This window comes from Galeopterus variegatus, unplaced genomic scaffold, assembly GCF_000696425.1.
Source record: "Galeopterus variegatus unplaced genomic scaffold, G_variegatus-3.0.2 Scaffold265, whole genome shotgun sequence".
Taxonomy (NCBI): Eukaryota; Metazoa; Chordata; class Mammalia; order Dermoptera; family Cynocephalidae; genus Galeopterus; species Galeopterus variegatus.
Window position 1 is genome coordinate 684,459 of NW_007726376.1, and position 12,130 is coordinate 696,588.

At 34.8% G+C, this 12,130-nt stretch overlaps 1 protein-coding gene across 2 annotated transcripts in view; it reads left to right on the plus strand.

The window, feature by feature from the left end:
- The window catches only part of SENP7 (SUMO1/sentrin specific peptidase 7), a 161,647-nt gene that overhangs the window by 81,676 nt on the left and 67,841 nt on the right, over positions 1 to 12,130 (plus strand). The window contains exon 5 of one of the 2 annotated variants that reach the window (XM_008566709.1): positions 4,892 to 5,089. The exons of the other annotated variant lie outside the window; for it this stretch is intronic. Coding sequence (XP_008564931.1) covers positions 4,892 to 5,089 — 198 coding nt within the window. The remainder of the gene's footprint in view (positions 1 to 4,891; positions 5,090 to 12,130) is intronic. 2 annotated transcript variants of the gene reach the window in all.

The following is a 12,130-nucleotide window of genomic DNA, read 5'->3' on the forward strand; positions in this document are numbered from 1 at the left end:
AAAAAAAAAAAAAAACAAAAAAAAAAAAAAAAAAAAAAAAAGAAAGTAAGTTGTGGAGATCATGGCATTTCGCTTCTAAATAGTTCAACTTGCGTTTTACCAAGAACAATGACAGTCTTTTAAATAACAACCACAGTACCCTATCAAGAAAATTAACAATAACTTCATATCACTATCTACTCTAAGGTATACAATCAGAATTTCCTAAATGTCCCCCAAATGTATTTAAAAAAATTTTTTAAATCTAGGATTAAATTGAGGTTCATGCATTATATTTGGTTATTATACCCTGTTAATCTCTCTTTTTTTTTTTTTTTGTCCTTTTTGAGACCGGCTGCACCACGCTCAGTCAGTGAGTGCTGTGAGCGCACCGGTCATCCCTATATAGGATCCCAACCCGCGGCGGGAGCACTGCTGCGCTCCCAGCGCCGCACTCTCCCGAGTGCGCCACGGGCTCAGCCCTTAATCTCTTAATTGAGAACAGCTCCCATCTGCTTTGTCCTCCCACCCCCTTTAACCATGACGTTGACTTTTGAAGAGTCTAGACCAGTTGTCTTGTAGAGTTTCCCATATTTCTGTATTTTTATGATTTATCTGGGTTTTCCCTTATGATTAGGTTCATGTTACATTTTTGGCAAGAATAGATCATACCTGATGTCAAGTACTACTTATTGTACATGTCAGGGGATACGTAATGTCTGGTTGTTCCCACTGTTGGTGGTCCTATGTTTGATCACTTGGTTAAGGTGATGCCTGCCAGATCTCTGTTGTACAGGTGCCATTTCCCCTTTGTAATTAATAATCACAAAACAGAGTATATTTGTGGCCTTATAGATTCATGATTATTAATCTCGCTAGGTCCTTAACTGCAAAACAGTGTCACTGTGTTTCTCTAGCAAGCTTGTATTTCCCCTCTCCACAGTTATTATTTGGAATCTTTTCTTTTCTCTAACCTATGTTCGTTTATCTTTCTTACTGCATATATTTATTTATTCATTTATTTTTAATTTTTATTGAATCATAATTGATTATACATATTTTTTTGTTTCAATGTTGACATATGTTGATGAAATCAATATTGCTGGCATATATATTGTTACAAATCATACTTATTCTTTATGCCCCTGTCCAATCTCTCCCCATCCTCTTCTCCTCCCTCCTCCCCTCTCTAATTACCCTAGATTTCTTCTCTTCTTAGAGAGTAATGATTACTCTGTTGATTTGTTGCCTAGATGATCTGTCCAATGTTGAGAGGTGTGTTTGGGTCCCCCAAATATTATCATAGAGCATATGCTTCTTTTGTCACTCCGGAATGAGCTTTGTGGAGAAAGACATCCTCTTCTTTTCTTTAGTCTCTGCTGGTGACTCTCCTTGTGTAAATGTACTCCAGTGACTGGCAGACCATCTGCATGGTAGTTATGACATCTAGCTGCTTTTGTGGCAGCCATGGTTGTTATGGTGGCTGTGGTGGGCCATCCACATGGAGATGATGTTTATGGCATGCTCCTTACCTACTTGGTGGTGGTGATGGAGGTGTGCCTGGTTGTCCCCTCTTTCTGCTTGGTAGCCCAGGGGACTTCCAGTCCTTCTAGGTGTTCTGGGTGTTCTTTGGTTAAATGAGACCTTTACTAGTTAATATCAAACTTTGTCTTTGGTTGTTGGTACTCTGTTTTTTCTTTCAGTTCTGTGCTGGATTATTTGTTGTTCCTAACATTTAAACTCTGCACTGGAACTAACTTGTTGTCCTTTGCTTCTAAAGTGGAGGAACTTCATGTGGGGACCAGTACTTGAGCTCTGTGGTTGAGCTAAATTACTGCTTAGCTGTTGGTTCCCTAGGGCAGGCATTTTGTGCAGCTCAGGTTTTAATGGTTGACTTTATAGGACTTCCAGGTTTATTGAAATCCAATGCACCTGGGTTGTGTAGAAATTCTGTTCTGGGCCTGAGTCTTTTCATCAAACTGCACTTGGCCAGTCTCCTCTGAATGGTCCTGCACTGATTGGGGAGCAGATCAGCTGTCCTTGCTGTGTTGCAGTGTTCTCCCGGTGGGCCTGTCTCCTCCACCACCCATGCTGCAAACACTTCCCATGGGACCAGCTTGTGATGACTCATCAACCTCTGAGTGGCTTCTTTTTTCAGTTGTTGTGGCTCGTTGCTCCTATGTGGGTCCACCGGAACCCTATTAGTGGTCTTGCTGGCCTGGGGGCCACCAAGGCCCTCTTCTCCCCTGCTGCTTCCAAGCGACATCATCTGAAGGGCACTGCTGCGGCTTTTGCTGGCTCCTGTTCCATGCCATCAGCAGCTCTTGCCTGGAAGCGGCCAGGGCTTGAAACAGTCAGAGAGGTTTTTTTCTTTCTATCATTGTGGCTTCTCTGGCCTTCCTGTACTCCATGGGTCTCTCCTCCTCTTCCCCTGAGCTCTAGCAGCCACAGCTTTGCTGTCGTTGCTTTTTGATAGTTGTAAATTAGTTGATTTGCAGGAGAGAGTGATTCTGGGGACCATCTGTTCCACCATCTTGACCGGAAGTCTTCCTTCCTATCACTTTTAAGAGATCATCTTGGTTCCTTATGCTTCTTGGAAGAAGGAAAGGGGTGCCCCTTCTTCTGTCATAAACTAGTATAGCAGAGCAGTTAACAGTCTGGCCATAGAGTTGAGAGTGTATGGTTCTGGATCTCACTTTTCACTCTTCATTTTACTGTGGTCTTAGATATTAATTATTCTAATGTTGTCTCCTCAGCTGCAGAAGGAGTAATTACCATAGTACCTCATAGGTAGTTGTGAGGATTAAATAGAGCAGGTCATTGTAAAATGCTTAGTATAGTGCCTGATATATATTACCTGTTCAATAAATATTAGCACTTATTATGCCATTTTTAGGAACCTTACTGTATTAATTATCCTGTCTTCTGTATTTTACTTTCCCGCTCTGTTGACCTTTTCCCACAAGTACTTTAACTTACGCAAATCTTTCCTGTCTCAAACTAACTACCAAGCAATAACTAACTAGAAACCCTTTCCTGCACCTCACATCTATCTTCAGCCCTTGTCCTGTCTTTCACTTTCACAGCCATATTTCTCAACTACATACATTTGCTGTATCACTTTCTTTCCCGTTTATTCATCTAGTATCCTGGTTTCTGCTCCCATCATTCTTCTAAACTACCTACCTCTGATAGTCATCATTACCTCTCTAAATTCATTTTTATTCCTCTTTACCTTTTGTGCTTCCATTTTATTCTTCTAAAAGTCAAGGTGATCTTTTAAAAATGTAGCTCTAATCTCATCATTCACTTGTTAAAACTAGGAGATTTTTATTGTTGTTGACATAAAGTCTCAAATCCTTAATATAGTCCACTGTGACCTGCATAACTGCCCATTCTTATCTTGTACACATTTCCTCTTCATTCTAAGCACTTTAGCCAGGGCAATCTTTTAACTTCCTTGAACAAGCTTTACTCATATCAGAGCACTTGCATTTTGTCCCTCTTTTTGGACCTTTCTCTATTTTCTGTTTTCTTTAGAGAATGCCTATTCTTCTTTGAGACTTCAGCTCAGTAAAACCTTGCCTGACCTGGTTCAGAAGAAGTGAATCATCTATATTTCTCCTTTATGTCACTTATAATGATTGTAATTAAATAGTGAATTAGGTTATTCTTCTCTGGAATGTAAGCTCCATGAAGCAAAGAACACTATCTTATTTGTGGCTGAATCTCCAGATCCTGCTAGCATAGTTGTTTTGCTAGAAGATGTTCAGTAAGTATTTGTTGAATGAATTATTATTGATTCATAGAGATGTCACTTATCTCTTTATTCTTTAATAATCCTTTTAGGACCAATAGCTTAAACAGTTATTTATTTATTTTTTTAAATTAAAAATGTTTGGTGTTGCAGTGAATTCTGTGGATGTACTCCTGAGTACTTGTACTGTCCTCCATTCTAGATGGTTTGGACGTATTGCCCCAAGTGGCTGCTACAAACAAGTGATTTTTTTTGACATCTGTTTATCTTGCCAAATACATGAGCATTTTTCTTTTGTTTCTTAATATTCTTGTGTTTGTTAAACAATCAAACAAAATGTTTCTAAGATTGCTTACTAGGGAGTAAAATAGACACTGTCTGATTAAACATTTCCAATTCTTTCAACCATTCCTCATTTGACATTGTTTTAAGTCCCCTTGGTAGCCTGTTCACACCACTGCAAAAAACTATGTTTCATGGTTCCAGACCTGAACATAGTTCTTTAAGTATTGTTAGCACAAAGGTATATTGAATGAGCAGATGGGCAAAATGTGACGAGGTGGAAAATTGGAACTGCTTGCATTTATTTATGTCTCACTTTTGAAATTGGCATAGGTACAGTAAAAGTAAATGTTTTAAGTTGACCTATTTTAGAAGTAAGGTAAAATTTAATCTATATTTTAAGACTATGTAGGCTTAAGAATGCAGATGACATGCACCCCTAGTTTTGGTAATGTTTTCTGAATCAACAAATGCCAAAACAAAAACCCATTTTTAGTGCAGAAAGCTTTTGCATCTGTGATGAGATCTGCGAATGCATATTGTTCTTCCACTAACGGTGTGAATGAGCATGGATTGCTTGGAATCCAACACTTGTACATGTGTGTTACCATAGATGTAGTATACCTGATAGAATTCTGAAGAAAATTCCAACTTAAATGAAATAATAGGCATATTTACTTAACATGGATTTGAAAATGGTTAGGCATTTTTTTTTTTTTTTTACTTATGGTTTTATATTTACTACTCTAATCAATTGCTTGAAGAACTGAAATTTAGAATTCCTGGAGATATTCATTTGTTACAGTTTGTGATGAATTCATGTATTATACAATGTTTAGTACCATATGTATTAATTATTTATGTGTGTAACAGGCAACTCAAAGTTATGTTGACGAATGTCCTATGGACGGATTTAGGACGAAAATTCAGAAAGACCCTACCTAGAAACGATGCTAATTTATGTGATGCCAACAAGGTGCAATCAGACTCATTGCCTTCGACATCTGTTGACAGCCTAGAGACATGTCAAAAATTAGAACCTCTTCACCAAAGCCTTAATTTATCTGAAAGGTATGTTGTTCAGTATTGATTTTGTTCAACTTACCACATTTGAAATAATGTAAGTCCAGTACTCTTAAAAATGAAATTGTTGGAAATTATTTTGAAGAATATCTGCACATACAGGTGTACCCCACTACAAAGCAAATCTTAAAGCTGACAATATTAAATTACATAGTTAGATGACGGTTCACTCTTCATTAAGTGATTGACATGGAATTATATTTAAAAACAAGTATCATTAGTACATTTAGCTTACCTTACAATAATTTGATTCGTGTGTACATCTTTTTAGGGATTATTTATGATGTAAATGAAGATATATATAGACACATGTGTATATGTATTTCTTATTTCTGCATGTTTAACATACCTTCTAAATGTTAACTAGTCTTGATCCTCACCAGCTTTGACTTTGTGAGCTTTCTTGTATTTTACATGCATTTTTTAAAAAAGGAGATTATATTAAAATATTGCCTTCAGGATTTTAATAGTAAATATTTAGCTTAATTTTGAAAACTAATAAGACTCATTTTGTTCTGACTCCCCAACCCAATCTACCTGAAACATTTTGTTTTTTAAAAGAATTGTGTGTGGAGTTTGAGGATGAAAACTAGAAATTAACTCTAGGAATTTGTTATCTATAACAAAATTTTTTAGATATAGTCATGTGTTGCTTAATGATGGGGATATGTTTTAAAAAATGCACCAGTAGGCCATTTTGTCGTGCGAACATCATAGAGTGCACTTACACAAACCTATATGGTATGGTCTATCACACACCTATTCTATATGGTATAACCATTATAATTGTATGGCAGCACTATCATATACTTAATCTATTGGAATAATGGAAACGTTATGTAGTGCGTGACTGCATTTCTATTTATAGTTTTAACCCTTAAATTAATATTTTTTGGGGAAGGTACTTTGTTTTTAATTAAAATAACCTACCATTAGCTGGGCAGTACTTTGGTTGTATGGTCTATAATCTTAATGACAGTACAGTTGACCCTTGAACAACACAGGTTTGAACTGCATGTATTCACTTATATGGGGGTTTTAAAAAATATATTTAAATATATTTAAATGTTTTTAAAGTGTCTTTTCTCTCATGATTTTTTAAAACAGTATTTTCTTTTCTGTAGCTTACTGTAAGAATACAGTATATTTTAATTTTATTTATATGTATTTTATTTATTGTAAGAATACAGTGTATAATACATACAATATACAAAATATGTATGAATTGACTGTTTATGTTATGAGGAAGGCTTCTGGTCAAAAGTAGGAATCAAAGGTATACATGGATTATTGACTCTGTTGAGGTTTGGCGCCCTTTGTTGTTTAAGGGTTAACTGCATATAAGTGCTTTAAGCCAAAACACAGATAAAAACTGCTAACTTTCAACACAGTTATTCTGGTTTTTTTTTTTTTTTTGGGTGTCTGGCCAGTATGGAGATCTAACCCTGGACCGTGGTGTTATCAGCACCATGCTTTAACCAACTGAGCTAATTGGCCAGCCCCACAGTTTTTCTTTATTTTTTATTTTTATTTTTATTTTTATTTTTTTGTCTTTTTTCGTGTCCGGCAACAGATCGCAACCCTCAGTGTCGCACCCGTACCGGACCAGGACCGGCAACGGGATCACAACCCTCGGTGTTGCGCCCGCACCTCGCTCAGCCAGTGAGCGGGAACCGGTCCGTATGTGGGATCCGAACCCTCGGCGGGAGCTCTGCCACGCTCCCAAGCGGCGCACTGTAGCAGTGCGCCACTGGGCCGGCCCCCACAGTTTTTCTTTAAGTAAAAGTAGAACTCTGTCAAAACATCTGAACAAAATATTATACATTTATTTTTAAAAAGGACACCTTTTTAAAAGAGGTAAAGTTATAAAAACCCAAGTTTAATGAGACTTTTCTTACTAGATCATACCTAACGTAAATTTAACTTCCTAAAACATTGTAAATTTTGGAGTTAGACAACTTAGCATCAGTAATTTGTGAAGCAGTTTGCTCTCATTCTCCTGGATTCAAGTGGTTTTCCTCCTTAGTATAGGTAATCCAATCCCTTACTCTGCTGACAGATCTAAATGAAGAGTCTAGTTAAAGGAATGACCCTTCTAATACCTTTGACTCTTTTGAAAGGAAGCTTTAACTGTCCTTCAAATGACAATAAATTCATCAGCACCCTTATCCCATGACTGTTCTTTTTCCAGTTAGAACAGTATGGTGTTCCATTCTCTCAGAGGAATAGTATTTCCCATCAGGAATTGTTAGCACCTAGATTATGTGTTCATGAAATATAAATATAATATGAAGTAAAGAGTCCCAATAAGATTTTAATTTAGTTTTTGCTGGTTTTTTTTTTCAATTTCTGTTATTGCAATGAACTACTAGCTATTCCAAGCCTCTTTCCTAATTTCCGGGTGTCCTAAACTCAAGTCGTTCCAAAGTGAGAATGTCATCTCAAACTTTTTCCTATTTTTGTATCCTCTCCCTATCTGAGTGAATGAATTCTCCATATACCTACTCCTAAAAATTAGAACTTGGGAATTGTCCTTGACTCCTCTTTTCTTTGCCATTTATATCCCATCATTTACCATGTATAGTTATTTTTACCCTTAAATTTGTCTTGAAGTGATCTCTTCTCCATCTTGATCGCCAGTGCCTCAGTTAAGCCCTGATAACGTTGTGCCTTTATTACTATGACAGTAACTTGATTGGACTTCCTGTGCATAGTCTTTTTCTTCTTGGTTTATTCATTATATTGTTGTCAAAATATTCATTCTAAAAGTCAGATCTTACTTGTCACTCATTAGTTCAACATCTTTCTTTGGCTCTACATAACCTTCAGGATAAAGCTTAAACTCCTTAACTTTGTATAGAAGGCCCTTAATGATCTCACCTTTGTCTATTTTTAGCCTTCTGTCTGTCCACTCCACATACCCACTGTGCTTCAGACTGAGGGAAATATTAGCTCACAGAATGTATAATGTTGTTTTATATATCCTGGTTGTTCTCTTGTCTTAGAAACAATCTTTTTCCTTTTCACTGATTTCTGTTGGTCTTAAACTTTGAGCTTACATATCCATCTTCTTTGGAATCCTTCCTTGATTTTACCCTTCAGATCTACATTTGATTCCTTTCTTTGTCTTGCTAAACAGCCAGTTTACGTATCATAGCACTTGTCACATTATATTATAATTCTAATTTCTCTGCCTCCCTAACAGTAAACTTTATGGAGGTAGGGACTATATTTTATTTTTTATTTTTCCTTTATTTCTGATACAGTATTGAGCATATACTAAATTCTCAATAAATGCTGAATAAAAGGAAGAGATTGCTTCTCACAAAAGTTACATATCCAGACTCTTTGAAACTTATTTTCCTTCATCAGAACAAATTATATGCTCTGTAATTTTGGTGAAAAACAGGAAAAGAGATTGACAAGGAAATTGGAGAACTCTTGGGTAAGGCTTTGGATAGATGTTTTCTGAGACTTAATATCTGCAATAGGAACTTTATGCTTTCTTCAATTTTTGCTTTATTTTGACTTGAAGCTTTTTGTCTTATTTTCATTTTACCTAGCTAGGACTTATTTCAGAAAGATAAAAGGGAGAAAAATTTATTTTTGCTTTTTAATTTTATCTTTAAATTTTATCTTGAAGTTTAACTATTGAATGAACCAAAATTACTCATTCAATCCCAGAAATGGCATTTTGTTAGAAATTTGGTTTGCATTCTGGGATCTAAAGGTAGTGAACTAAGTGTCTTGCTTTCTATGTGAGGACAGTTGAGTTTTTGATTTCTGGATAAGATTGAGGGAAAAAAAAACCAAAAGAAAACATCTGGTTTAAATAAATCTTGTTAAATAATGAAGAAAAGGGGTAAGAGTTTTAGAAATATCAAACTAGCAGTATGTGGAATGTACATATGTTTTTTTAGATAAGGAAACCACATGTTAGTAGGTCTTATCTCCATAAGTGGTTCACATTTGTTTTCCTGGGAGAAAATTTCCAGACATTGATAAACATTGGTCAATAGGTAAGAGAAAGCCTAGTGGGACACACACACAAGGCTTTTGAGAAGACAAACTATCTTTCTCCTGTTTTTATCAGTTAGCACCAGAGATTATTAGAGAAATATGGAGAGGGTGTACCCATATTCCATTAGGAAGAATAAGCTCATGGTACTTGGAATTTCCCTATTCATTTTTTTGAATTTTATTCATTTTTTTCTTAAATTTACATGTGTTTGAAGTTTTTAAAAAATTACATATTCCAGGTATTGTGACAGTAAAACTCTCTGGACACTATAGTATTCTTATCACCTTGAGATTTTTTTAAGCCAGTAAATTCTAGTTGAGTGATAATTTATTCACTTAACATTTATTTTAGTAAAAGAAAAGAGCAAATTTATATAATCTGTGAATCTCTTTAAGAAAGTTGTTCAAAAATTAAAATTCTTTCTACATACTTTAAGATGCTGATTTAGAAGATGTATTTTGAAAATATCATCTGGGACAAGAATAGATTTATGAGTACCCTCCTAAAATGTCACATAGCACAGTTTTAGAAAGGAATTACTCTAGAATTATAGCAAAATGAAAACTAAATTAGTGTTCTAATTTTTTTGCTTATTATATTATAGCTTTATTAGCAATATAATTATGTTATCTTAAAACAAGGACTTCATTTCTTTAAACTTTTGCTCTCGACATTAAATTGTATATTAATATCTCTTATCAGTTATTCAAAGGTTCCCCTTTCCTCCCCGCCCCACTTCCCATTTACTGGGTTATTTGAACCTCACAGTTACCTTGCTACTTAAACAAGTAGGAACCACAATTTTTAATTGAGAAAATTGAGTCAGAGAATAACTATGCTGAGACACAATAAAAAAATGGCACTACTTCTCAAACCACAGTATACTTTCTGCTATATTTCACTGTATTTCAAAATTTGTTTCTGTTTTGGTTTAGTATATTTATGATATTTTGAAGTGTGATTTCATAAGATTAGTAATAAAGTTATGTAAGTTCTGTTTACTTAATGATATTGTTTATATACTTAGGAAAAAAATTGGATAGACTGTGGGAAATAATAACTTTTCATTTCTTCATTCTAGATTAAAATAGTATGGCAGATGAAATATGCACATTTATATATTTAAATTCCTTGTGAAATTTTAGAATTTTTTGAAATGCTGGCTCACTCTGGAATATCCATGGCAGTGCTAATTTATGTAGTTGTACCCCAACAGACAGCTTACGTATTATGAATTTAGTTATCATTTTATAGATTTGTATTCTGTAAGGCTGTTATACAAAATGCTGTGTTTCCTCAGGGTACCCAAATTAGAGTTAGCCAATATTTGGTGAAAGGTGTTTGGACTATGGCTATGTGTTATGAAGAACTGGATGTACTATAGTCATTGCTAACTGTTGAATTATACACTTTTTAAATAAGATATTATTGTCATCAAGATTGCAGAGCATAATAAATTATGGCAACTAAGCACTATTCGAAAGGGTAGTTTATAACTTTGAGCAAGACTTCAATAATGTGAAAATTAAAGTGTTTCTATTTATTGTGTACTTACTATGTGCCAGGAATTATACTAACTGCTTTATATCTATCACCTCATTTAATATTAACAAATTTGCAAAGTAAATATTATTTTAGAGATGAGATCAATGCTAAGAGGCAGAAATAATGGTAAGTAACTTGCCCAAGGGTATGTCGTTATTAAGTGGTGAAATCAGAATCCAAACCTATGTTTGTCTGACTTCAAAGTCCTTGCTTTCCATCCCTGTGCCATACAGCTTCTTTTTTATGTTTTCATCCTTCTGAACTTTAATTTTGCTCATTGGTAAAGTAGGAATTGGACTTTACTACATGTTTTGTATGATATCTAATTCATCCATGTTTAATTTTCTCCTTATTCTTTTGTTTTTCCCTGTGGCATATGTTCACATAGTAATAGAGTGCTTTCTATTTTAAAGGTATGTCATAGTAGACATGTTGAGATAGTCTGGAATGTTCTGATAGCTTCAGAGGCCCTCAAGGGCACTGATGTTTTAGGGATGCATGTTCTAGCACAGCTTGGTATATAGTCTTTTCAAATAATTTTTGGTTGAATTTTGAATTTTTTCTCTTCTAGGAAAGACTTTTAGCTCTTCAATTTAAAAGGTCTCATTTATCTTCCAAAGTTATTTTTTATTTCTTTTTTTGCTTCTTTGTTCCTCAAAACCTAGCAGCAAAATGAACAATTCAAGAATAGGATCATCGTTTATTATTCAGAAGAGAATTCCAACCCTTAAAAATGTTTCTTTTTTTTCTAACCAACTTATTCTTTTCAATGCTTTGTACAGGACTAGTCTTCTATTGACTCCAGCTTCCCTATTTTTGGACAGACAGCTTTCTTTTAGGGACCTAACATTTTAAAACATATTTAAGTAATGCTATAGTCAGGCCTTTAAATAGATATACTAAACCATAATTGACGTTTCTTTGATATGTCTCCATTAGACCCAAATTTTGTCTTTTCTTAAATACTACAGTTTTTTGATTATTTTTTATTTTGAGCAGCATTTTAGAACTCAGTAATGAGAGGGGACTATAGAGTATATCATCAATTCTTAAAATGGGCTATCAATTTACTATATCAGATTCTCTCATCTCTTAAAAGTAAGTAAAATTTTATTTACACTAAAGTATTTATTTGGAAAGAAATGATACTAACTTGAATAAAATTTTCTTTGCTAATATTCCCATAGTTTTCCAATAATTTTAAGAATGGCAGTTGAGTTTTCTTTAGTGATTCATTTTTTAGCAATACATAGTGTTAAGTCAGATAAAAGAAATTTTGAGACTTCTTACCCGGTCCTACATTATCTCCATTCCTACTTCAATCCAGCATTTAAAAAAAATTTTTTTTTTTTTTTAAAAGATGACCGGTAAGGGGATCTCAACCCTTGGCTTGGTGTTGTCAGCACCACGCTCAGCTAGTGAGCAAACCGGCCATCCCTATATAGGATCCGAACCCGTGGCCT